Source organism: Heteronotia binoei, chromosome 5 (assembly GCF_032191835.1).
Source record: "Heteronotia binoei isolate CCM8104 ecotype False Entrance Well chromosome 5, APGP_CSIRO_Hbin_v1, whole genome shotgun sequence".
In the NCBI taxonomy this organism is placed as follows: Eukaryota; Metazoa; Chordata; class Lepidosauria; order Squamata; family Gekkonidae; genus Heteronotia; species Heteronotia binoei.
In genome coordinates this window covers 61,283,000-61,310,480 of record NC_083227.1, presented here as the reverse complement: position 1 = coordinate 61,310,480, position 27,481 = coordinate 61,283,000, and the positions used below count along the sequence as shown (strand labels likewise).

At 42.2% G+C, this 27,481-nt stretch overlaps 1 protein-coding gene across 4 annotated transcripts in view; it reads left to right on the top strand.

Annotated features, from left to right (window-relative positions):
- Positions 1-27,481, top strand: part of PDZRN3 (PDZ domain containing ring finger 3) — a 302,603-nt gene that overhangs the window by 218,135 nt on the left and 56,987 nt on the right. The window contains exon 1 of one of the 4 annotated variants that reach the window (XM_060239562.1): positions 6,001-6,253. The exons of the other annotated variants lie outside the window; for them this stretch is intronic. Coding sequence (XP_060095545.1) covers positions 6,185-6,253 — 69 coding nt within the window. The 5' untranslated portion in view covers positions 6,001-6,184. Of the gene's footprint in view, positions 1-6,000; positions 6,254-27,481 lie in introns of those variants that run through there. 4 annotated transcript variants of the gene reach the window in all.

Genomic DNA, 27,481 nt, shown 5'->3' with positions numbered 1-27,481 from the left:
GCTGGTATAATAAGTTAAAATGTGACTGAAATAAAAATTGGATAAACAGAAAAAGAACATCCTGAATTCTAAAAAGGCTCTTTGGCTTGAGTTTTAGACTAATTCAGCTTCCAGGATGATCAGATACTTACATGGTCTTGGATACTGCATGGGTTATAACTTAAACCAGGGGTGTCGAACTCATTTGTAATGAGGGCTGGATCTGACATAAATGAGACCTTGTTGGGCAAGACCATGTCAGGTTGGACCAGGCCATGTGTGTACCTATTTAAGATTAGGTAGCAGAGATATAAACTTTATAAAGGACACAGACAGATACAATTAATTTATAAAAATGAATAAGTAAAACATACTTAAAACATTAGCACTCATTGGTCTTAAAGGTGCTTTCTTCGTATTTCTCCCATGGGATCCAGGGAACTTGGCAAAGGAAGCTCTGGCTCTTTCCCTTCCTTCCCCAGGGGACTGGTGGGGGAGAAGCTTCAGCCAATAGAAGGAAGACAGGCTTGGCTCAGTAGCTCTGCTGTGTGATTGAGAGAGCCTGGAAAAACAAGCTGTGCCTTCCTCCACTTCCTCCCCATGGGAGGAGCCTCAGTGAATGGTGAAAATAGAGGCTTTGCTCTATAGTTCATGTGCAATTGAGCAAGCCTTGCAAAGCAAGCTATTATGCTGAAGGAAACAAGAGATAGAGAGAAGGAAGCAGATGACAGCCAGTTGCTCGAGGGCCTAATAAGAGCCCTCCAAAGGCTTTATTTGGCCCCTGGGCTACATGTTTGACACCCTTAACTTAAACAGTAAAAGAAGAACTGGAAAAATCAGCCTTCTGAATTTACTTTTACTTTTGAGTTTTAGATATATATGAGAGAACTGCAGAGTACACATTTATATTTACACTAGACTACTGTTGTACTGCACTGGGTACCTGTTATTTTTATCCATTGTATTTTTTAAAAAAGCAAGTGATTTGTTTCAGTTGCAGTTGAGAGCCTTTGTTAAATCCTCCTGACCTGGTTAGAAAGGTGTCGCAGTTCCTCCCTTGACCTTGTTAGACAAGTGTTGCAAAATGGAGCCATTGAAGAGTAGGGCTACCAAGCCTCTGGTGGGGGTGGGAGGATTCCCATGGCTCACTGCCACTTCCAGCAGTGATAGGAGAAAATTTAAAAAGAAAAATAAGGTCTACTTACAAAAAGGTAACAAAGGGTAGCTCTAGAAATCACTAGAAATTTAATGGTAAAACTGGAAGTTCTTACCAGAGAGTTCCTAGTGATCCTAGAGCTACCATTGGTCACTGTAGGAATCACCAGGAATTCTATGGTAAGAACTTCCTGTAAGGAGAAGAGGCCTTATTTTTCTTTTTTGATTTTTTGTCCCAGGATGATGCCACCCACAACCCCTCCAGGCAGTGCCTGGAAACCCTATTTGAAGAGATTGTTTCCCTTTGCTCTCTATACAGGAGTTGGAACAGGTAGGTCAAGACTAGGGTTGCCAAGTCCAATTCAAGAAATATCTGGGGACTTTGGGGGTGGAGCCAGGAGACTTTGGGGGTGGAGCCAGGAGACATTGGGGTGGAGCCAGGAGCAAGGTTGTGACAAGCATAATTGAACTCCAAAGGAAGTTCTGTCCATCACATTGAAAAGGACCACACACCTTTTCAATGCCTTCCCTCCTTGGAATTAATAAAAGATAGGGGCACCTTATTTGGGGGCTCATAGAATTGGACTCCGCGGTCAGATCTTTTTGAAACTTGGAGGGTCTTTTGAGGAGAGGCATCGGATGCTATGCTGAAAATCTGGTGCCTCTACCTCAAAAAACAGGCCCCCCCCCCAGAGTACCAGATACCCGCTGATCAATTCTCCATTATTCCCTTTGGAAATCGGTTTCCATAGGGAATAATGAATGCCCAGCAGTCAGTTCCCTCCCCAGTCTGGTAAGTCACATGCTCTCTCTCGCTAGGGAGACAGTCTTGCCTGGCTGGTTGCGATGCCTTGCTGGCCTTTTTTTCCACCGCATAATGTGCTTTTAACATTATTTACCCGGACCTTGCGTATTTGAGGTGTGCGTGCCGTGCACACAAAAGCTCATACCTTGAATAGCACTTTGCTGGTCTTAAAGGAGCCGCTGGACTCTCTAACTTTACCCGGACCTTGCAAGCGTTAAGAAAGTGGACGGCTTCCTTCTCACTCAGGAAGAAAGCAAAGAGTGCAGGCAGGCGCGGGCTTCCTCATGCCGGTTTTAGCTTCTCTTCGGGGTCGAGGGCGAAAAGATCTCAACCGGGGGTGTCGATTTGGAAAACGGCCTGTAACTGGCAGCCTCAGACGGGGGGGGGGGGGGGGCTTGCATGGGGTTGTTGTTTTTCTGTTTTACCTTTCCTCCCTTTGACTTTCCCGATCACTCCTTCCCAGCTACAGCCACTCCTCGGAAGGAAAGGGCAATTGGTATTTATTGTAAAAAAAAATCTTGCAAGTCCCTCCCAGAAGGCAGGATCAAAGGGGGGGGGGAGAGGAGACCCTCTGCCGCTCTCCTCAGGCACTGGCAGCCTGTAGCTCGGGCCGCAGCCGTGGTGATGGCGGCGGCTGCTGCCTGTGCCTGTGCCTGGGTCAGCAGCGCTTGTGGTGATGGCGCTGCGCTGGTGTTGCTGTGGCGGCCCGGCGCTGTGAGGGGGAAGCATCGTCCCCCCCCCGCTTCCAAATATTTGCAGAGCGGGGAAGGAGGCTGAAAATCCAGTGTTCCCCCGCCAGGGCGGGAGGTTTGGGAAGCCTAGTCAAGACTTGGATGCAACCTCTGAGTATAAGCAATTTGAGATCTGCTGCCTGAGTCAAAGTCCTACAGAGTACAGTGTGCTCAACAGTGCCATTCTAAGTAGAGTTAACACCCTTCTAAGTCAGTGTGCTTGAAGGGTTGTAAATCTTCTTAGGCTAGAACTGTTAGTCTCAAGTAAGTGTGCATAGAATTGTAGCCTTGACATATGAATCTACAGGCAACTTCAGGGCTAGGTCAGTCTGCCTGAAATTGGGATAGGATTCAGCCAGCTTTTTTACTCTTGTCTCATATAATTCTGCTCATTACTACAGCTTCTGTTGCACATGTCTTTGTTCATGCAGGCTTCATGATTCCATGATAACTTATTGATGGTCAGTGGAATCCTCTCTTCTGTTTTCTACCATCTGAAAAGTTGATTGGATCCAACCCTATTTCCCAAGTCATTTACCAAAATATATTTATCCAGTGGTATTCTCACTCACTCCCCACCCTCATGTAATAGTCTACCATTTCTGACGTGTCAGAGTTTACAAGATGGAATAGTAGGGGAATGGTACAGAAACTTAACATACAGGCTACCCTGAACCCCTGAAACATATACCCTGTACAAATTACCTGCTTGCTAGCAAGAAATTCCCGGGTTTGACCCCCAAATAAAGTATTGAATTTGGGATTCAGCTTGTACACTAGAGAAGCAAAAGAATACTTTTCAGCATGCAATTCACCAAATAAAGTGGCTAAACTTGATGATGATGATGATGATGATGATGATGATGATGATGATGATGATGATGATGATGATATTGGATTTATATCCCGCCCTCCACTCCGAAGAGTCTCAGAGCGGCTCACAATCTCCTTTACCTTCCTCCCCCACAACAGACACCCTGTGAGGTAGGTGGGGCTGGAGACGGCTCTCACAGCAGCTGCCCTTTCAAGGACAACCTCTGCCAGAGCTATGGCTGACCCAAGGCCATTCCAGCAGGTGCAAGTGGAGGAGTGGGGAATCAAACCCGGTTCTCCCAGATAAGAGTCCTCACACTTAACCACTACACCAAACTGGCTCTCCCTTAATCTTTAAGGGCAGGTGTTTATCCTAGAAAAGTGACATGTGCATGCATTCACTTAATTTCCATTGTATTCTTTGTGTTGTCTTTCAATAAGTTATTCATAACTTATAAACACATAATCTATAAAAAGTGATCACTGTGCCAGCAGGAATGGTCAGACTTTATTTTTTAATCCTCTAAATAGATTAACAGTCTTTATGCATGAAAAATTTGTTACTCAAGTAGTTATATCGCTTTAATGCTATAGTTTTGTGATAGAAGAGTTTGTAAAGCTTCCTAAAGCAAGGCATCAAATACCCAAGCCTTCCCCAAGCCAGTCAGACTTCCTGGATCAGGCTGATTTGAGAAAAAGCAGTGACTTGTCACTTTATTTACCTCTTTCTGCCCCACAGGCTCTGATTCTGCTCCATGTAACACCAATAATCAAGGATCTAGTGAACATTATACTCCTCTTTACCCTCTGACAACCTGAGTCAGAGAGTATACCAGGGAAGATTAACATTGGTAACCTCAGGGGCCTAACTTTTACCTTCTTGAGCAAGAGGTTGTGCTGCAGTGGAGAGGTCCTTTTCACAATGAATCCCATGATTTGGTCCACGTAGTATACACTATGCATTTTCCAGTGGTTCTCAACTGAAAACAGTTTTTCTGGGATTTCTGGAAACTAGAACAGAGACTCTGGGCTGAACACATGTGCTGCAGTGCAGGGAGCCAAACTTGTAAAATAGTACAAAGATAAGAATAAAGGCAATACATCTTAAGGAATGATGAATTGTTTCTCTGAGAAGTGACTGAAGAAGGACTGAACTGGCAGGCTTTGGTTGACCTCCACAACTCACAGATTTCATGGGAGATAAAATCTTTCAGTTCCACAGCAAATTTTACTTTCTTCTTGGGAATCTTCAGAGTTGTTAAAATAAGACAGACATGAACTCTAACCCTTAGTTTAATGTTTTGGGGAGCCCATTACTGTGTGGTTGCAGATGTCATCACAAGTAGGAGTGCTATAACTGGAGTGATTTCTGTTTCTTAAACAATCTTGCAGTCCTGACAAATAATCAAATTTCTTATGAGCATTTTGCTGTGAGCTGATGTGCACCTAGAAGATGGATCCCTATTAACTCAACTGCTTTTGATCACTGCTTGTTGTCACTTGCCAACATGTCACATGTTGAATAAGCACAGAGCTAGGTGGAGACCACATTTTAGGATTCCAAATAGGCAATAGTAGTCAGACAGTAAATTGAATGGTGTTATCTGTTCTTCAATATGTGTCAAGTTAATGAAAGAGTGAACCTGGCATTGCAACTGCTTACAGCTAGTAAATACCACTTCTTTTGATGCCTGTCTTGTTCAAAGATAGATTTCCTGGTACAAATTTGTTGTGCCAGTTAGTTCAACAATTGGGATCTTAAAAGCAACTGTAGCATTTGTGCTACTATAAAATTGATTGATATATGACCTTTGAAGACTTTGTCGATTATACACCTGCTGTGTAACGTGGACATTGACATAGATAAATGCCATTAATGAATGCTGTCATAGTATTTAACCATTTTGATGCCAAGTGGAATGTACATTTGAAGAATTATATTTTCTGAGCCTCTCTGATTCTCCAGAGTGCAGCAGTGAGAATGAGCTGCAGAATTCATCCCACATCAGTTGCTGCTGCTTCTATAGTCACCCCATTCTTAAACCTCTGAGTGCAAGAAGTTTCATTATAGACTTTCATTTAGCCATGCAGAAATTTTTTTAAACTATTTTAAGGAGTGTCTTATTTAACTTTGCTGCACTGTTTAATGTTGCTTGTAATAGTTTTGTTGTAAGCAGTAGATTTGTTTTGGGTTATGACTTAACATTTAAAATGTATTTGTAATCTGCTTAAATATGCTAAGGATTATCCTTAGGGACCCCAGTAAAATGCAGTCATGTTTATTTGTAATTGCTACAAAATGGTTTACAGAATTGTTAGTGTCTTTTATTATGCCCTGCTACTGAAGTGCTGGCTTGTTAATTAGAGGAATTTCAGCTGTCATAGGCGGCAATTATAGCTTCCGTATCACTGTCTGTTATGAATAGTCAATGAGAGCTGATTAATATGCATGAGGGCCAGTATATAGTATGTGCATTGGACTAGAGCAGTAGAGGGAGTGTTGTGTACTGTGAGTGGAGGAGGGAAAGCAATAGGGGGGGGGGGGATAGAGTTGCCTGCCAGTGCTCAGAGCATCACCAATGTGAATCATTTCAGTTTGGCTCTGACGACTTTAGCGTGCCAAAGGGAAATCTGTATGCATGCTCAGGAACAGCAACACCCTGGATTCTACCAGTGAGTAAGGAAGACAGTTTTCTTAAACATGGGATGCAGCCTGTGCTCTCTACAGAAGCAAGAGGAGCAGTACAAATTACTGTATGAAGTTTGCCAGGTAAAGCCCTTTGATTTATATTCTGAGCGCAGATCTGTGTGATCCTAGTCTCAGGACAATTGCTGTTGTGATTGCCGTTATACGGTAGGGAAGGAGGAGAGTATACTTTGAAGTAGATTGTCTTAAGTGTGTTCTTATTCTTATCTGATAAAGGCTCCAGATTTTTTGTTGTCATGTCTCTTCCCAGCACAACAAATTCAGATGTCAAATGAGTTCCTCTCGAACCAATATTGAATGAGTATTAGACGAACCCTCAGATATTGCTCTCAGCATGCGCTGAGTAAAAGATTGCTAGCCAGGGACAGAGCTTGGTCAGGGCTCTCTTTGAACAAGTTAGGGAAGATATGTGCAATGACTGATGCTGCCAGAGGGTTGGTCCCCTGTTTACCAATAGTTCTGTGATGTTTCTTGCTGGAAAAAACACATGTGCTGAACTCAAGGGGGTTGGCCACTGTTTTTCTACCAGCATTTTGATTCAGGCGTAACTCTTGTAAGTTCTGTACTGCTTTTCTATGTGAAAATCTTTCTGCTGAGTGGTGATTATCCCACATGAATATTCCAGTTTCTTTGCCTAGGGAGCAGAGAGAGTGAAAACTAAACCTTTAACAGTGTGTGCTCAGTTTCATTTTTTTTTTAAAAAAAAAAAATCGAGTTGGTTTAAATTGGTTCTGATTTGCAGCACTGCTAAAATAAATAAAAAGTTTACTATTTAAAAAGTTAGGCAGTAAGGCTATCTGTTGTTTAAAAAGAAAATACTGCACTTTTAAAGCAGTCAAGTTTACAATATACTTTAAATAAATGTAAAATGCAGATGAGAATATTGCATCTGTTGATTAGACGTTAAAAGTTTAGTTTGTATGCTTGCCAGCAGAGGGTGCTACAAATCACAGTGAGAAGTGATGAAGTCTTTGTTGTAGAACTATTCAAGTCCCTCACTACGTTGTGAATAAAATGTGGCTTGTAGTTGGTGCTGGCAGGAACACAATTAAATTTTAAACACCCATTTCGATCTATTTCTCCTACACCTCCCAGAGGACATAATTGCTCTGTAGAAAACTTTGTAACTACAGATAGACAGGCATGCCCAATGTCACAACTGTTTACATCAACTGGATCCCCTGTGAATTGGGATCGGATTTTTTTAAATAGGTAACAGGATTTTTTGGGACATGATTGTGTATTGAGAACTAGTGTAGTATAATAACCACCAGCAAAATCTGGTCTCAGTATTGTCCTTGTGATTAGTGGCATTAGCCTACAGAATATCTTTATTCTTATCGCAAAATATAAATTTTTGCAGCCATTAGTAACTTCTGCTATTGTTTTCTAAGAAACTTTAGGGGGAAATTAAGGAAGCAATGAGGGAGCCCCTTTCCTATAGAACTACATCAACAAACTTATGCAAGTTTTTCCTACTGCATAGTCATAGTTCCAGTAGTTATATGATCACAGCAGCTGTATGGGATTCCATCAAGCCTGTAGAGGCTTTATTTCAATACAATACTAGAATTTAAGAAAATGTGTTGTAAAAGCCTATTAACCTGTCAGTTTTAAATCAGTTGGCTACAACAGGTGTATCAATCTGACCCTGTAAACTGCTCTCTTAGGTACCAGCAATCGAGCATGAGTATGAGGTGTATGTGTGTATGTCTGAGAGTAAAAAAACTGCCTCTGGAACTTGATCCCAAGTACTGGTGAAGCACCAGTGTAGTGATACAAAGGCTCTTTTGCTTCTAAACAAAGGCTGGCTAGGACGGGGGTGAGTGCTTTGGAATCATCCTAAGGGCCGAAAGAGCATTTATGAGGGTTATCAGCATGACCCTCTGTGGCTGTGTTCTAACACAAATGTGTCAAACTGCCACCACGCACTACTTGAACAAACAGCTGTTTGTGCTGCTGAAGCTGATCAATATCACAGAGCTGGCCATTGGCTTAATCTGAGTACTTCACAGGCTTGGAGTTCAGGCTGTAACCTGGCTGAAATCTGAGTACCTCAGTTAAACTAGGTCATGGATCAAGCCATATATGATCCAAAATAAGGGTCAAAATTCACACAGATATGTACTAAATAGGAAACCTGTGTTTTGTCAAGATATGACTGAGAATGCAGAAATAACCAACTCTGTTCCTTCAGGGCATTATTGATTATGATTTTCCTAATATAACTATAATGAGGGTAGTTCTTTCTGAAGTCTTCAGATCATGGTGTCAGGTGAAGCACTTTCATCTTTGAAACTTGGAGAAACTGAGGAAATTAGGCACCTAGGGTTTCTCCAGCCAAAGCCCCAAGCATTAACATTGTCCCTAAGTGTGGCCGTTATTGGTGTCAAAATGCTGTCCTCTCCTTTTATGAGAACGTTGCAAGTGTACTAGCTCACAAGTTGTTACCTTAGTTTGTTCTTTATGCAATTTTTAAAAATTTCCAAATGCAATCCTAACCAGAGTTACTCCCTTGTAACCCCACTAACACCAGTGAACATCGAAGGGCACAAGTCTGCACAGAATAGCACTGTCAGGTCTCCAAGCCCTTACATTATGAAAACAAGTGGATTTTCAATGAATTATTGTAGTACAAGAGTCAAAATACAGTTGTTCACAATAGGAAGCACTCAAGTACTGTTCAGAAGTTATAGTGAAGTAGGGTTGCCAACTGCAGGAAGGGAAATTCCTGGAAGCTTATGGGTGGAACCTAGGAAGGCAGGGTTTGGAGAGGAGAGGGACCTCAGTGGAGTATAATGCCACAGAATTCACCCACCAAAGGGGTAATTTTCTCCAGTGGAACTGATTTCTGTATTCTGGAAATCAGTTATATAATAATGGGAGATCCCCAATCCCCACCTGGAGGTTGGCATCCCTAACTGAACACAGTGCTCTCTTGTCTACAATGTACTTTTGATTTTTCTTTCTACAAACATTGAGTAATTCAGTTTATCTTCACAACAGTCCTGTGAGGCATTAACTATGAACTTCATGACTCAGTAGGGCTATTTTTGGGTTCTGGTGTTCTGCGAAGTGGTTCAGAAGATCGTCTTACTTGTTCTCTGTCACTGAGTGCTTGGTAAGGACTGTCTGTGGTTATAGCTGAAGGCAAGCAATGCGATCATATTCTAAGCTGTTGTGAAACTGCCCATCGCTCCCTGGCTGTCCACCTCCCTGTCAATATCTAGGCAGATCAGTCTGTAACATATTTTCATAAGAGAGCTGAAGTTGCTGGCTGAATGGAGTTAGATTGCTCCCATAATTGGTGCCTTGTTAGAGAAAAAACTGACATATTCATAGATGACAGATGCTCAGACTGCCAAAAGTTCATAAGGATCAACCAAGAATGGAATTTATACTCTGCCCATCCTTGTCCCTATTTTAAGCGTATTGTGTGTAACTATGCTTTGCCAGAACGGGATACTTGAGTAGACGAAGGCTCGGACTTCATGTTGCATAGTCTTCCGTTACAATTTTAAAAGACTTTTTTTTCTTTCCTAAAGGCAGTCACTTTCACAAGAGCAGGGGGGCACAGAGAGAATGAAAGCTTTAAGCTTTTCCTCCCCTGCATTATTCCATTGACAAAAGGCATCCCTCAGTTGCTTTTAATGTCACTGGGGATAATGTAGATATATCCATGTACTTTCCTCAGCAAGAATAGTGACAATTTGGTGGTGGAGGAAAAGAAGAAGATATTGGATTTATATCCCACCTTCCACTCCAAAGAGTCTCAGAGCGGTTCACAATCTCCTTTACCTTCCTCCCCCACAACAGACACCCTGTGAGGTGGGTGGGGCTGGAGAGAGCTCTCACAGCAGCTGCCCTTTCAAGGACAACCTCTGCCAGGGCTATGGCTGACCCAAGGCCATGCTAGCAGGTGCAAGTGGAGGAGTGGGGAATCAAACCCAGTTCTCCCAGATAAGAGTCCACACACTTAACCACTACACCAAACTGACAAGAGACAGTGCTCCCCTTTTCAAGAAAGCTGTATCTGTGCTTTCTTGTTAATTATGGCAAAAGCCCTTTAATCTTGTAGGCAGCCATGGGATAAAGTGGAGGTTGTATTAGGATTGTTGTGCACCCCATGAGTGTGGTTGAATGTGGGAATGGTGGCAGCTCTTTTTGTTTACAGTGCCCTACTATTGTAATTATTGAGAGCCAGGGTGGTGTAGTGGTTAAGATCGATGGACTCTAATCTGGAGAACTGGGCTTGATTCTCCACTCCTCCACATGAAGCCTGCTGGGTGACCATGGGCCAGTCACAGGGCTCTCAGAACTCTCTCAGTCCCACATACCTCACAGAGTGGTCTGTTGTGGGAAGTAGGATTCTGTAGGATTCTCTGAAAAACAGATTTTGAAGCCACAGAGAGAAATTGGGAAAGAGGTGGGGCAAGTTGCAGCTTTGCAGCAGAGTGTGCAAAATCAGGCAGAAGCACCTCAAGAAAAAGGAGTGTGAGACCACAGCAAGGCTAGGGTAATCATTTTAATCAGCTGTAATCATTTTAACTAGTTGCAGCTCTTTTCCCCATGGTATATCATCATCATTATTTCGGCATGGTATCCTTCTAAGAAATTCACTTTGGGGGAGGAGGTTGCTACTATATGGTTGCCAGTCTCCAAGCAGTGGCTGAAGATCTCCTGGGATTATAATTGATCTGCAGGCAAACAAGTGCAGTTCACCTGAAGAACCCTTTGGCTGCTTAGGAAGGTGGACTCTATGGCATTATACCCCACTGAAGTCCCTCCTCTCCCCAAACCTTGCCTTCCTCAGGCTCCACCCCAAAATTCCAGGTATTTTCCAAACTAGAGCTGGCAACTCTATGCTACTAGTTGAGAAAACTGAAACTTAAAAAAAAAAAAATCAACAAATTGGTTTCATTGGCATAAGAGAATGAGTGACACTGCTCTTTTTTGGTAGATTTTGTATTTTGTGTGTGTATGCTCACGCACATGCCTGGAAGTCATGGCAATTTCTGGCGAACCCCTCCTGGGGCATGAAGGACATCCAGAGAAGTGGCATGATACAGCCTGCCTCTACCTCTCAGCCCTGGTATTCCAAGGAGGTCTTCCATCCAAGTACTTGCCAAGGTCAACCCTGCTTTGCTTCTGAGATCTGATGAGATTGGGTTGCCTGGGCTCTCCTGGGCCGTGTGAGTGACACTGTTCTCAACATACATTCTTAGATTTCCTCCCCTCTAAAAATAATAATAATAAAATACCCAGTGGGTTGGATCCAACACCCCCCCTCGTGTAAACAGAAATGCCCCTTCAACCAGATACATCCCAGATATTCCTACAATCTCACAAGGGAATGGTTTTCTGAGCAGGGGGCTGCAGCAAGAAGGGAAGAGTGGCAAAGAGCCATTATACAGAGCTCTTTGTATCTATATCAGAATTAGAGTAGAATCAAATTTTCATGAGTCTTGGTTTTCATGTCAAACATTGCATATTTTGAATCAAAGTGTTAAGTGAATCATACAAAAACAGAATGTGTTTTGTCTCCTTACGTACCTACCTACCTATACTGTGCATGTTCTCATGAAGGTGAGGTAGCATACATGTGAAAGCTCAAGAAATCTCTAACATTTTGTATTAAATGTTTTCTACTCTCTGAGCTCATCTGAACAGACCTGGGGAAGCCTCTGAATGAGCTAAGGTAAAATTTAGGCAGAAATGTTTTTTAGAACTTCCTGCATGTCTACTCAGCTCATGTGATTTTAGAATGGACTAGTCACACAAACACATGAAGCTGCCCTGAACTGATCCTGTTTAAAAGTTATAGTGAATGCATGTTCAGTCCATATACATAAGAACATAAGAAAAGCCATGTTGGATCAGGCCAATGGCCCATCCAATCCAATACTGTATCACACAGTGGCCAATATATATATATTTTATATTCTGTATCACATACACACACACTATGGCTAATAGCCACTGATGGACCTCTGCTCCGTATTTTTATCCAATCCCCTCTTGAAGCTGGCTATGCTTGTAGCCGCCACCACCTCCTGTGGCAGTGAATTCCACATGTTAATCACCCTTTGGGTGAAGACGTACTTCCTTTTATCCGTTTTAACCTGACTGCTCAGCAATTTCATTGAATGCCCACGAGTTCTTGTATTGTGAGAAAGGGAGAAAAGTACTTCTTTTTCTACTTTCTCCATCCCATGCATAATCTTGTAAACCTCTATTATGTCACCCCGCAGTCGACGTTTCTCCAAGCAAAAGAGCCCCAAGCGTTTTAACTTTCTTCATAGGGAAAGTGTTCCAAACCTTTAATCATTCTAGTTGCCCTTTTCTGCACTTTTTCCAGTGCTATAATATCCTTTTTGAGGTGCGGTGACCAGAATTGCACACAGTATTCCAAATGAGACCGCACCATCGATTTATACAGGGGCATTATGATACTGGCTGATTTGTTTTCAATTCCCTTCCCAATAATTCCCAGCATGGCGTTGGCCTTTTTTATTACAATCTCACACTGTCTTGACATTTTCAGTGAGTTATCTACCATGACCCCAAGATCTTTCTCTTGGTCAGTCTCTGCCAGTTCACAACCCATCAACTTATATTTGTAGCTGGGATTTTTGACCCCAATGCACTTGGCCACATTGAACCTCATCTGCCACATTGACACCCACTCACCCAGCCTCAACAGATCCCTTTGGAGTTCCTCACAATCCTCTCTGGTTCTCACCACCCTGAACAATTTAGTGTCATCTGCAAACTTGGCCACTTCGCTGCTTACTCCCAACTCCAGATCATTAATGAACAAGTTAAAGAGCATGGGACCCAGTACTGAGCCCTGCAGCACTCCACTGCTTACCGTCCTCCACTTCGAAGACTGCTCATTTATACTCACTCTCTGCTTCCTATTAATTAGCCAGTTTTTGATCCACAAGAGGACCTGTCCTTTTACTCCATGACTCTCGAGCTTACTAAGGAGTCTTTGATGAGGAACTTTATCAAAAGCTTTCTGGAAGTCAAGGTAAACAACATCTATTGGGTCCCCTTTGTCCACATGCTTGTTCACCCCCTCAAAGAACTGTAACAGGTTAGTGAGGCAAGATCTTCCCTTACAGAACCCATGCTGAGTCTTCCCCAATAACTTGGGTTCATCAATGTGTACACTAAATTGTACACTACAGTGTACACTAGATTGCTATTGATATGTATGCTGAGTAATTATCATGTTACATTCAGCACATGTATAGCTAACTGAATGTATGATTTAAACCCTACATTTATCCAGCTATTGGCCCCTAGTTTCATTTGTAAAAGTGAATTCAGCTCCTGCCCCTCTGCATCAACACCACTGGAGGGAGGGGGCAGTTTTGCCAGCCTGGAAGATTGACGTAGCAGCAACAGTGTTGTGACACAATTCACGTGGCTATCAGGGCAGAGCCATCTTGGCTCATAACAAGGCTCTGCCCTCAGACAGGCAGTTGCCTTTTGTGCTCAGCCCACCCTCCCTGTTTCCAGTGTAGGCTGCAGCTGGTCAGCAGTTGGGGCCAAGTAAGAATTTTTCACTTCAACCTTTGATTGGCATTTAGGATGGAGATGTTTTCGCCTGCCTTGCATTGGGACAATGGATTTGGGATAACTGGTTTGAGTGGCTGTTGTTAAATAGGTTGGTCACATAGGTTGTGCAAGTGGAATCAGTGAGCATCTTATGGCATGTTATCATTGGATTCAGGGGTCCAACATGAACAGCCTTCAGGTTTCCATGGCTCAGGGCTGGGAATGTTGACCACTGCTGGGAACTGCCTGGTTAGATTGATCTCTGCTGGTTGTATGGCTTTGGTGATGGCTTTCCATAGTGGCCACCAGTTTGCCAGGCTGCTGGCCATGAGGCAGTTTGTTGGCTCTGGGTCAGGGCTGGGGGCTTGCCCAAGGTAGGCAAGGAGGTTGCTCAATGGACGACACCTGCCTGGCCTGTTCTGCACCTGCAAATTCTTTCCCCCTTTGCTCCATTATAAAATTAAATAAAGTGGCCCTTGCTTGATTCCAAGCTGATGTCTGTCTCATCATTTCAACTAGAGGGGCAATGCATATTGGCTCTTCAAGTACTTCCATGTGCATGCAACATATATGTAACACATGAACACTGAATCAGTGTTCTACTGAATCAGAGCAATAGTCTGTCAAGCTCTATACTGTCTGCTCTGACTGTCAGTGGCTCTCAAGTAGAAGGTTGTCATATCATAACCACCTGATTTTTTTTATTTGTAGATTGATTCTGGGAAATTATATAAAGGCATGAGCTGCAACTCAAACATGTTGGGGTGTTTACTGAGTTTGGTCAGACACTTTCTTGAGCTCACAGGAAAAAAACCCGTAGGCATAGCCACCAATGGATCAAAAATAGACAACTTCTAAGCAGCAGTTGAAAGTGCACTGAAAAACCAAGGATGCTTTTTGACAATGGAAGAAAAAGTTCAGCTTTTATGAACTGTTTTGACTCAGCTGCAATTATGTGCTTCATACATCCACTTTCACAGGGAATGCCGAAGTGAGGGAGTTTATGCTTTTTAAAGTGACAGAACATGAACTTAACCTTGTGGTTGGTGGTGACTCCTTTGCACGTACTGCTGAAGAGGCATGTGTCTGCTTAAATAAGATGTTGATTCCGAACACTTAATTGTAGACTGGTTCTCCAGTGTTGAATTAGTTCACTGTTCTCACGGATAGACTGGAGGCCCATAATCTGCTGAAAAACTGCCTTTAATGATTGTGGCGGCTGTCCATGGTTCCAAATTCCCCTTTCTTAATTAGGCCATTTACTAGAAACTGGCAATTGAAATTTTCCTCTTCAGTTGATGATGAATAATGCAACACCTCAGTTGGGCTCTCTGTAGAAAATTTCATGGTGGATGGGTTTGTTTTGTTAAAAATACACAAGAAGCGATGTGTTTAAAAGACAAATTTAATTGTGACAAGCGATGTAATAAACTAGCCAACAGAAATGCTTTATTGCTTCATAACCATACAAAAATGTTCATCATATATTTGTCTAACTCAGACTATAAAATTTGGGCTTCGTGGCATGGTGATTGTGTTTTACTCAAAATAAATAATGTTTTCCTTCCAAAAATGATAAATGATTGGCTGAAAAGGGTTTTGCAGTGGTTTACATATATACATCTGTTCAACCCTATGAAGCAGGTGGCAAGAATTCACAGGGGAGGAAGCACTTGGGACATTCATTCGGAGCTTTACTGTCACATGTCAAATACTGGAAGGAAAGCCAGGCATATGGAGCAGAGGAAAAAGTGCAGGTTTAATAAATGGGCTTTGTTGCGTTCATTAATAATGAAAGGGAAGGTCATGGCTCATTTTCAGGAGCACCAAAAGAACATTAACATTGTGTATATTGGCACTGAGTCAGTAGAAGACTGGAGAATAAAGTGTTAATAAAAAACGGATTTCTGTTTTCTTGACTTGGTTACCCGTGGTGATCCTGGCTGGGAGAGGTGCGGGGGGGGGGGGGGAAGCTACATGAGAAATAGCAAATATGTGCATGAGCAGCCTCCAGAAGTGACTGTTCCATATTTCACTATAGTATCTCTTGTCAAACTCAGAAATAATTTCTCTTGGTGATAAAGATGTAGCAAAGAAAGGTAACATAAATACAGAAAAGCACTTTAAAAAAACCTTGCTTCAAAATCTTAGTTTTGTTTGTTGTTATTGCATGTGATTGTTTTCATAGTTTTCTCCTTGCAGCTCCCCAAACCACTTATTGTGTGGCTACTGCCACTGTGGTAGCTCCAGGCGCATAGTGGCAACTTGCCAGATAGTTAGGTGGCCAGCCAGCCAACAGGCAGGAGAGAGAAAGGGAACCTCATTTGTCATCCTGAGTATTGCTCTGGCATCTCAGATGCTCTTTCTGTTGTGTCTAATGTCAAGAACTATGAAAACTACATTTCCCAGGTCCAGCTGATGAGTTCCTCAGAAGTACAAAATAGCACAGGAGTGGCCAATGGTAGCTCTCCAGATGTTTTTTTGCCTACAACTCCCATCAGCCCCAGCCAGCATGGCCAATGGCTGGGGCTGATGGGAGTTGTAGGCAAAAAACATCTGGAGAGCTGCTGTTGGCCACCCCTGGAACAGCAGAACACCCCTGGAACAGCAGAACACTGGGAACAGGGAGATTCTTATCAGCTGACTGACTACCACAACTGAGTATACTCAGTTATGGGGCACTTTGTCCATTTTGGTGGTTGAAAATGTCCATGCCTAGTCATAGAATTTGCCTGTTAGCGGTACCAAATTGTTTAATTCATCAATCTGATGGCTATCACCGCCTTTGAATGAGGAAGAGGTGGACAGAGACTGACTTCAATAGCTGTTCAGTAAGTGTTGTTGGTAGGAGGGGTACAGAGAACCATCAAGAATGGGGCCATGGCTTTGCATATAGAAAACCTCAGGTTCAGTCCATGGCATCTCCAGTTACAAAGATCAGGTACCAGGTGGTGTGAAAGTCCTCCACTAAAAGCTATGGTGAGTTGCCATGAGTCAGAGTAGAGAATACTGACCATGGCCTGATTCAGTATAAGGCATCTTCATGTGAACATGTATAGTAAAAGTGACTAAACCAAAGTATTTGTTATCCCCCTCCATTTTTTTATTTCAAACAAATTCAGCATGTATCTTCTTTTGTTCAGCTTTTCATTCAGTTAGGAATTACTCCGCATATCCATATGTTAAGTGTTAAATACTGGGTTCAGTACATGATGAGACTGGTAGCATAGTTATCAGCTCAGTGTATTGTGATAACAGCATAATGAGTAAGCACTGAACTGAACTGAAAGGCCCAGTGGGGCCAACTATATACACATTGGGTTCTCGCGCTAGCCTGCCATAGGCCCATTTGAACCAGCAGGGGGACCCACGATAGGTCAGGGGGCCACAGGAACTAGGATCCTGCTTCTTTTGTTATGCAAGTTCCAAGCTCAGTCCTACAGCTCCAATGAGCCACCGCAGGAACACTGCGCACACAAAGCCCCAGACACAGCATTAAGTAAATTAACATAACATTAACTTAAGTAAGAACTGAAAGGATTTTATTTTCTTTTTGGTTGTAAAAGTTTGTGTTTACCATAGAAATACCCAATTAGCTGTCTACTATTTGATACCCTTAACAACATGTACTAAATCGGCTGACATCTATGTGACGGCTACAAGTACACACAAGTCTTTCCTCCCCACCACCTTAAGGTATATCTGTATAGCTAATATTTGCATAATTTCTTCTATTGTGTGTTGTGATCCTTTGCTGTGAAGTGCATTCATCCAGCATTGTGTTCATGCAAAATAAGTGCATTTCAATGAACAGAAACTACTTAGCATCAAAGGAATGGGTTCTGCATCAAAGGACATAATGGACAACAGGGGAAACAAGGCATAGGAGCTGAGCCTGAGCAGGTTATTAGTAGCTACTTAGAAACTAATAGTGGGATCTTAAACAGAGTAATTCATAGATAAAGATGGGTAGCCATGTTAGTCTATCTGTAGTAGCAGAAAAAAGAGTCCAGTAGCACTGCACTGCCTGTATGTGCTGCTGCCACTTTCCTGATTTCTCATGAGCAAACTTTTGCTTCCATGGTGTTGTTCTAGAGCTAATCTGAGCCAGATGCTCTTGCTGTTGCTTCATCAGGTATTGCAGTACTTGTTTTGGAAGAAGGCAGAACTACTCATTTAGTATTAAAAATTAAATATTGTGAGTTCAGTACGCTATGGAAGTTGGTGAGTAGAGCAGCGCAGTCCAGAGTGCAGTAACTAGGAAATATAGAGAGAATGGCAACAAGCCATATTATGCTATATGGGGTCAAAGCCTGATAATGAATTATTATCATTTTTTTAAGATGGTGGGTTAAATGTTCAGATCACATCTAGATTATTCTAGCTTGTCCAGCATAGATCTTCGCCTGGCCTGGATTCACATAAACTGAAGACCTCTTTACAGAAGTCTACGATGGGGTAAAGATTGTTTACTGATGGTACTATGAGCGGGAGCAAATTGAGAGGACCTGTGGCCCTCACAGATATCTGTCCATCTTGATTTTTAAGTATGCTGTAGATAACCCAGCAATTCCGGGGATGTGCTAAACATGAGATCTACAGAAATCTTCTTATGGAATTCCTTCTCAAGTGACTGATTCTATTTGTAAGAGCTACTGCTTGCTGTTGCTGTAGGCAAGTGACTATCACTCCCTGGAAGACTGATTCAAATGGCTGTAAGGGTATTTTTAAGTATTTTTTTTTCAATTTCATAACTTTTTATGTTCTACATATATAGGGCTTTTTTTTGAGCCAGGAATGCACAGGAACGCAGTTCCAGCTGGTTTGGCATCCGGGGGTATGGCCTAATTATGCAAATGAGTTCCTGCCAGGCTTTTTCTACAAAAAAGCCCTATGTGAAACAATGGTGACACCAGGGAGTGTGGCCTAATATGCAAATGAGTTCCTGCTGGGCTGTATAAATTTTTCAGTTATTGGACAGGAAGATTTAAACAGAACTGGGAATTATAAAAAGTCCTAGTGAATGCTTTGCATATTGAATACATATAGGGATGTTTGGGATGTCTGAAAGACCCCAAGATACAGAAGAAGAGCAGCCATGTGAATCCAGCATTATGTCTTGCTTTCCTGAGAGTTATTTAGATTTCTATTAGTGTCACAGTGTTTGACACCTCGCCCTCAGATCCTACTAGAAAGAGAACTTCAAATGCTGTTAATGAAGAATGAGGAATTCCAAGAAGTTGTCTGTCTTACCCCAGGAATCCAATTATAATGGTCTCATAGAGTGTGACGACAATCAGCAGCATAGCACATCCAACTCAACAGTTCCTTTGGGAGAGAAATTTTTAATTAGAAAATGGGCAACTGTATGGTACATAGTCATGCACCAGTATCTGGTATAAGTTGTGATAACATTCTATGCCACTGTTATTCAGCCTTTCCTGACCTGAGGCCAATTGAGTTGCAAGTGGGTGACAGGAAGTAATATTATGTCAGAGTCATGTGACATGTTTTGTTTATGAGGCAGGAAGAGGGGTAATCCAGAGCTATCTGACCTTGTCAGTTTCAAGGCTAGGACTATGGGCAACAGACCAGGAGAGACAGGGATAGGAAACAAAAACAAAAAGTACCATTTGAAGGAAAAGCAAAGGGACGGAGCCATGAAGAGCATCTCCAACACTGAATGGTCTTGCCTTGCTATTCTAACACTTCTCTCAACATGCAGAATGTACTTGCTCTCTGTGTTTGCTCACCAGCAGCAGATCCTTCAAAAAGGGAGGTAGAGTTCCGTACCACATCTGCAAGCCCCTACCCATAATAATAATAATAATAATAATAAAATTTTATTTATACCCCGCCCTCCCCACCGAGGCAGGCTCAGGGCGGCTTACAGAGTGTGGCAAAAGCCATGTTAAACAATAAAACAATTATACATTCAGTACCATTTAAAATTACCATTAAATTTACATAATATAAAAATCTAAAATCAATCTAAAATAATCTTATCTTATCTTATCTTACCCATGCGTTGCAGACCTCTTTTCTACATGACTTAAGCTATTTTATAGTTTCTTCCCTAGCAAAAAAAATCATCTTTGATTACAATAGGTTATGTGCAAATTTTGCAAGGACCACTGGAAGTGTGTCATTTGGGACTATTTCAAATGTATCATCTCTGCTGTTTTGATCCCCAAATCTAAACTTCGATTTTGCTTCCTCCTTATGCATACTGAATCTGCAATCCTTTATTCCTAGATCTATTCCTTTATTTCTTTATTCCTTGTTTTTGGGTCCACTTGAGAGTTTCCACTGTGGAAAGGACTTCTACCTGTATAGCACATTTTTTTTGCCTCCCTCCCCCAAAAAATCATGATGTAGCTCCAATGCCTTACAAAATGCTGCTCCTGGGGTGCAAGTAGGGTTACCAGCCTCCAGGTGGGGCCTGGAAATCTCCCGCTTTTACAGCTGATCTCCAGCTGGCAGAGATCAGCTCCCCTGGAAAAAATGGCTGCTTTGAAGGGTGAACTCTATGGAATTGTACCATGCTGAGGCCTCTCCCCTCCCCAAACTTCTCCCTCTCCTGGATCCACCCCAAAGTCTCCAGCTATTTTCTAACACAGAGTTGGCAACCCTAGGGACAAAAGCACTGCAAGGGCATTTTGGACTGCAGCAGGATGGGGCAACAAGGAAGGTAGAAATCTTTCAAGCTGTGCAAACCCCCCAATGGATCCAACGCACTGTTTCCTCCAACTGAATAATTCCTTGTAAAATGTATGTATATATCTTTGTCAACTGCACACTTACAAACGAGCATTATTTGTATTTTGTACATGTAAATGCTAAACATGGCAGGGCAAATAAAACAGGAATACTTCTGCAGAAATTCAGTTACCCTTGTGACTAGTCATCTGAAATTTCTTGAGCATTTGTAAGAATGTGTACACTATGAATTCTTATGCTTTTGTGGAGCATCACTAGTACTTATTCCAGCAGTTATTCCATCAATTGGCCTCCCTTATTGCGACATCACGCTTTATAGCCTTGTTGTGGTGCTGAATCTTATTAACACAATCACTTCTTCCTGGCGTAAAACTGCTGTATTTTGTGAAATGTGCCCTTCCTGCCTGTGACACCCCTTATTTTGTTCTATTATTCTATTGTTTTGATGTTTTACTGTATTGTTTTAAATTTAAATTGTAGGTTTTTATTTTATGTCGTGTTCCGCCCTGAGTCCATTATGGGAAAGGGCAGAATATATGCCTACTAAATAAGTAAATAAATTTCCTTGTAGAGTTTTGGACTGCATGAGCTGCATACACTAGAGATCCTAAGCTGCATGAGCAAAGTATGCTGGAGGAAGGCCTCCACCGTTGCCTTCCCTACAGCCCCCTAAGGCCCCTCCCAATCATTCTCCTTTAGGCTGGTGGACCCAAGAAGTAACCATATGAGGGGAAAAATGGAAGTCTGCAGAAGGTGGTGGAGAGAATAAATAAAGATCTTTTTCCCCTCCTCCACAAATAGAACAGTCGTTCCCACAGAAGAGTTGCTGTTGCTGTGCCTATGGAATGACACCACAGGGTCCTAGCCTCTGGAGTCAACCCTATGGTCCAAACTGATCTTTAAAGAATTTCACATATGATATGAATTTCACATAGGATATGTTGTTTCAAGAAGTTTTTCCAAAGTAAGTAACAAAACATGTTTTGTTGTTGCTCAGTCGCACAGTTGAGTCCGACTGTCTTCCACCATCCTCTGAAGTCTGCTCAAATTCGTGTTTGTTACATCAGTAATGTTGTCCAGCCATCTCATCTCTTGCCATCCCCTTCTTCTTTTGCCTTCTGTCTTTCCCAGCATCAGGATCTTCCCCAGTGAGTGCTCCCTTCTCATTTGGTGGCCAGAGTATTTTAGTTCCTGCTTCAGCATCTGACTTTCCAGGGAATAGTCTGGTTTGATTTCCCTTAGGACTGACTGATTGGATCTTCTTGCAGTCCAAGCGACTCTCAAGATTCTTCTCCAGCACCACATCTCAAAAGCATCTATTCTTCTGCACTAAGCCTACCTTATGATCCAGCTCTCACAGCCATACATTACTACTGGGAATACCATCGCTTTGACTATACGGACTTTTGTCGGCAGGGTGATGTCTCTACTTTTTATTATACTGCCCAGGTTCACCATAGCTGTCCTCCCAAAGAGCAAACATCTTTTAATTTCATGGCTACAGTCACCAACTGCAGTGATCTTGGATCCAAAAAATGTGAAGTCTGTCACTACTTCCATGTCTTCCCCTTCTATTTGCCAAGGAGTGATGGGGCCGGATGCCATGATCTTAGTTTTTTTGATGTTGAGTTTCAAGCCTACTTTTGTGGTCTCCTCTTTCACTCTCAACAAGAGGTTCTTTAGGTTCTCCTCACTTTCTGTCATTAGAGTGGTGTCATCTGCATATCTGAGGTTGTTGATGTTTTTCCCAGCAATCTTAATTCTGGCTTGTAGTACTCTACAAATTGGAACACTGCATTTAGCAAGGAAGAATTCTGGCATGCTACATTTGAGTTATCCTGTCCTTGGATAACCCAGGCTAGCCTGATCTCGCTGGATCTTGAAAACTAAGCAGGATCAGTCCTGGTTAGCATTTGGATGGGGAACCACCATGGAGTGCCAGAGTTACTACACAGAGGCAAGCAATGGCAAACTACCTCTGAACTACCTTGAAAAACCCAATGGAGTAACCGGGGGGGGGGGGGGGGGTTGTAGAAAAAGACCAGCAGGAACTTATTTGTATATTAGGCCACACACCCTGATGTCACCATTGTTTCACACAGGGCTTTTTTTGTGGAAAAAACCCAGCAGAAACTCATTTGCATATTAGGCCACACTCTGTGACACTAAGCCAGCCAGAACTCCATTCCTGTGCATTCCTGCTAAAAAAAAAAAAAGGCCCTGGGAGTCACCATGAATCAGCTGTGAATTGATGGCAAAAAACCCCCAGACAATTTAAGAAGTTAATCCTAAAAACACTTTCCTCAGAGTAAGCCAAGCTGAGTAGACTTCAATAGGCTTCTTAGCCTACTTTATTAAACTTGCTCAGCTTTGTACTGTAAATCTATGATTGTAATCAAAATATACTGTGACAATTGTACTACTGAAGAATAGGCCAAGGTACCATACAAAAAAAGAGTAAGAAATAACAGGGAAAGGGCAAGTTATATATATATGCAACAGCCATCGGTTCTAGGAAGCCACAGCAGAGGAGAAAGATACAGCAGACCATTAAGGCAACGCATGATCTATGTCCCTAATCAAGAAAAGATGACATACTAAGGTGAAAAATGGGAGGCCTAGGCACAAATCCAAATGGAAAGTCTTCCAAGCAAGAGAATGCAAAAGACATTGAAAGCAGCCACATCAATCATGTGGATTTTTTTTTAAAAAAAATCCTTTTGTTTCTGATGGACAAACGAGGGCAAAAAGAAACAAAAGTGTGCAACAAGCACAATAATGGTACATTGTTGGTAGTTTCAGTGTGTGGAAGATACAGAATCTAACACACTGACCAAGAGCCCTCCTTCTTATCCTTTGGCCTAATCTACCTATCCCCTGTGGAGAATGCTTTCATGTGATGACCTTAGTGAGGCCAGAGAGGCCATATCCTTCAGCTGTGTGTTCACTAAAATTATGTTTTAATTGCTGTAAGGAACTTGGGAAGGCAATATTTCCTTCTCCTATATTTGCCGCCTTCTATGTTTCTACTCAGGACATTTGTACATAGCTCACCCTATTTGAAAATAGGGGCATGTTGTGCTTGTTTCTGCTTTTTAGTTTGCTTAACAGCAACACTCAGCATGGGTTAAATGGAGGAGAGAGGAGAATGATGTAAGCCACTGCGGGTTCCCACTGGGGAGAAATGTGGGGTATAAATGAACTACCTAAATTTACACATTGAAGAATGTGGCAAACAAATGGCTGAATGCTTCAGCTTTCTAACACTTGTAACTTGAAGGGATGATGTAAGGAATCCTATGGAGATGTGCTTGGGTTTCTTTTTCATGGCAACATGGTGAAACTAGTAGGCAAACATACACTAAAGGATAACAGGAGAGTTTGGTGGTTACACTCAATCCATCTAAACTAACATCCTGGTTCATACAACAAACATACAAATGCTTCTAGGAAGCCTTCAAGCAATTCCATTATCATGTGTTTCCAGTGCCCCCGCAATGTTCCCACAAGCAAGGCATGAAAGCAGCAGCTCTTTCTCAGTGTTGTCTCCAGCAACTAGGGTAGCTATATACTTGCTAGCATTCCATCTATCAGTGGGAGAAAGATATTTTTTAAAATATCAGTCACAGCCAATGTTCCCTCTAAGCTGCATACTTGTGAGCAAAAATTCTACTTTGTGAGCTATTGACATTAAAATTGTGAGCTACTGCACAAATTAGTGTGCTCTGGGGTCATCCTTCCTGAGCTAAGACAAAAATGTGTGAGCTGGAGGCTAAAAATCTGTGAGCTAGCTCACGCTAACTCAGCTTAGAGGGAACACTGGTCACAGCAATGGTATATCATTCCAGCCCATAGCTACACCCCAACCCAAAGCAAGCCACAGGAAAGATGCAGCCCAGGATTGGGGCCACCAGGCAACCATGAGCAACCTCAGTTGGTGTTGGTGAGATAATCCTGTTGGCTGTGATCTGGGGCAGGCTGATAGCTCCTGAGCTTCAAGCTGCAACAGGATCCCCCTCAAATCTTCCCTGGAACTCAGGGAAGTGGGGAACTCAACAGGGCTGCTGGTATTGGTGGCAGGAGGAGCAGCAACAGATCAGTGGTGGCAGCTGGATAGGCGGGCTGTGCTTCCTCCAGCAGCATGGTCAATGCAGTGTACAGATTCAGCCCAGGGAGGGCACTGCCTGCCCACCTAGAAGTGAGCTGGCCGGTCCCTCCTCAAATGCACAGCTCCAGCAGGCACGCCACCTCATCCTCCTTGGTCACCACCCACTTCAGCATCGTCTCTGCCTCTCCCACCCCTAAGCCTCTCAGTGCCACTCCTGGAGAAACTTTCTAACTATGGGTCTGCTTCTGGGAATACTCTGAAGTGATGTCAGTCCTCTCTCAGAATTGCCATAAACCCTGTGGTATTACAGTGAGTTTCCAGTGAGTTCTTTGGAGGCATGATATCACTTCTGGGCTTCCCTGGAAGTGATGTCATGCCATCCTCAACTCCCATCAGTTTACTGCTGGTTGCATTAGCCAGGAAACCCTGCCAGCAACTGATATTCAGAGGTGCATGGCCTCTGAACATATTCCATTTAGCTATAATGGCTGACAAACATTGATCTACCTTCCAGAAATTTGTCCAATACATTTTTTAATGGTTCATTCTACATCTAAACAATCTACACTGTTGGCCATCTCTATATTTCATGGTTATGAGTTCAGAAATTAATTAGGCATTACGTATGTTCCATTGTCTGTCAAGAATAAACTGCCCATCAACATCACTGCATGAATCCATTGGGCATCTGCTCTCTGCCTCCTACACTATGTAAAGCCACCATCAATTTAAGTGGAGAGAAAAGCCTCTGGAAAAAAATGAAAAACTGTTTATAGTATTCTCAGCATTAGATGCAGAGTTGTCTGTTGGGAGAAGCTGGCTTTCTCTTGGTTTCATGCATTTGTGTGTGTTATACGGATTGTCAGTTGTGAAGTCATTGGCAAATGAGACTGAGAAAACTTTTGTGCTTAAGAAAGAATAAGAAGCTTTCCTTTTGTAGGAAATCAGCTCAATCCTTGGGATTTGTACAACAAAAATGCCAGTTCTGTTAGGCTACAGCTGTCTCTGTCACATTTAGAGAGCACACTTTATGGTCTGATTCACTTCTTTAGCCAGTTCTTAAGAAGTATGCATTTTGAAGAGGAAAAACTCAACACAACTTTATAGCAAACATGACACCAAAAGAGCCTGTTTTCAAAATCTCCCCTCCCCTGTCAGAATCTGGAGAAAGAAGGTTCAAAGTACAGGTTAATTCTTTTTAGAGCTTCATCTAATCCTTCTTTTATTTCTTCTAGAATTGACAGTCTCCTTTTTAAAGAAAGCAGAACTGTATTGTTTAGTAATAGACTGATCCCATGTGTGCACTTCCCTTTTCTCTTGTAAGCTATTCATGATGAAATAAGTTAAAACTAAAAAGAGAATTATTTATTGAATGAAGCAAAATCCACTTATCCTCTCTAAAAATATTTAGTTTTCAATAGGAAGAAAATCCCAAGTGGGAAATTTGGGGACTAGAGAAAATAACACTAAGATCATGAGTTAATTAGATTGAACTTTGCATGATTTCCTGTGGTGTGCACTCAGCCTACTGAAAGTTATACTTTATCCCTTAAATTTGTCAGCCTGGCTTAATTTTGAGTTCACTGAAATTGTATTGTACTTATCTCCCCGATGTAGCAGCAATTGGGTAGAGAGAGGAGGGCAAATGGTCTTAATACTGAGTCACAGCTTGATTCCTGCCTAACCTCATTTTAAAAGTAAGTCCAACCTGTTTTCACTGAGTAACATAAAAGCAAAAAAAGACAAGACAAGCCTAGTGATAAACAGAGGATCAAGTAGGGCTGCCAACCTCCAGGGATTACAGCTGTTCTCCAGGCAACAGATGTCAGTTCACCTGGAGAAAACAGCTGCTTTGGAAGGTGGACTCTGGCATTATACCCCACTGAAGTCCCTTCCCTTCCCTTCTCTCCCCAAACCCACACTCTTCAGGCTCCACCTCCAAAAATATCTTTGTATTTCCCAACCTGGAGCTGGCAACTCTAGGATCGAGTTTCTGAGGTCCTCTTTTCTAAATTTGACTGGGCTTGATGGAGAAGAAAATATTAGCAGGTATGTAGAACTACATCTATAGAGACAAAACAAACGTTTGTCTGATGATTCTGGGTAGTTTTAGAAGGTAGCCATGTTGGTCGTCAGTAGAATCCCTGGATTCAAGTTCAGTAGTACCTTAGAGACCAACTAAATTTGAGGGGGGGGGGAGGAGCTTTTGAAAGTGAAAGCTCCCTTCCAACTCTTATTTGATGAAGAGAGTTTTGACTCTTGAAAGTTCCTACCCACGGTGTTGTTGGACTTGAATTTAGCTGATGAATGCAGAATTACATTTAGTATTGTTGGCTATGACAAGATTAGATCCTTAGATTTTTCTTTCCTGGCCATTTCAGTTTCTTTTTTGCAGTCAACAGCTTGTTCTGCTATCCTGCAAATAAAGTAATTAGGGATTTAATTGATATATAAAAATATGGTTTCCTATACAAGTATACACCAGAGCACCTCCATTAAGATTTCTGTCCCTTTTGTCCCATGCATTTTGGTATGTCCAGTATCATAATCCACATGCTACTCTCAATATTAGTGTGCTGGCCTTTGAATTGTTGAGATGGCTATGTAGACACATACGCAGTAATTTCTTTAATTGTACAAGGTGGAGGAGTGGGTAGAATACTAACTGGGGTAAAAAAAATGTTGTCTAAATACAGCAAGTTTTATGAGTTACTCTAAAACAAAGATCCCAGTAGCACCTTTGTGGAACAAACAAAATTTGTGGTAGGGTAAGAGTTTTCACAAGTCACCTCACTTCTTTACATAGAACTGAGCAGTGACTCACAAAGGCTCAACAAATGAACAACAGGAGTGGCTCTGAAACTGTCAATGAAATCTGGGTAAAATCCTTTCCCTAG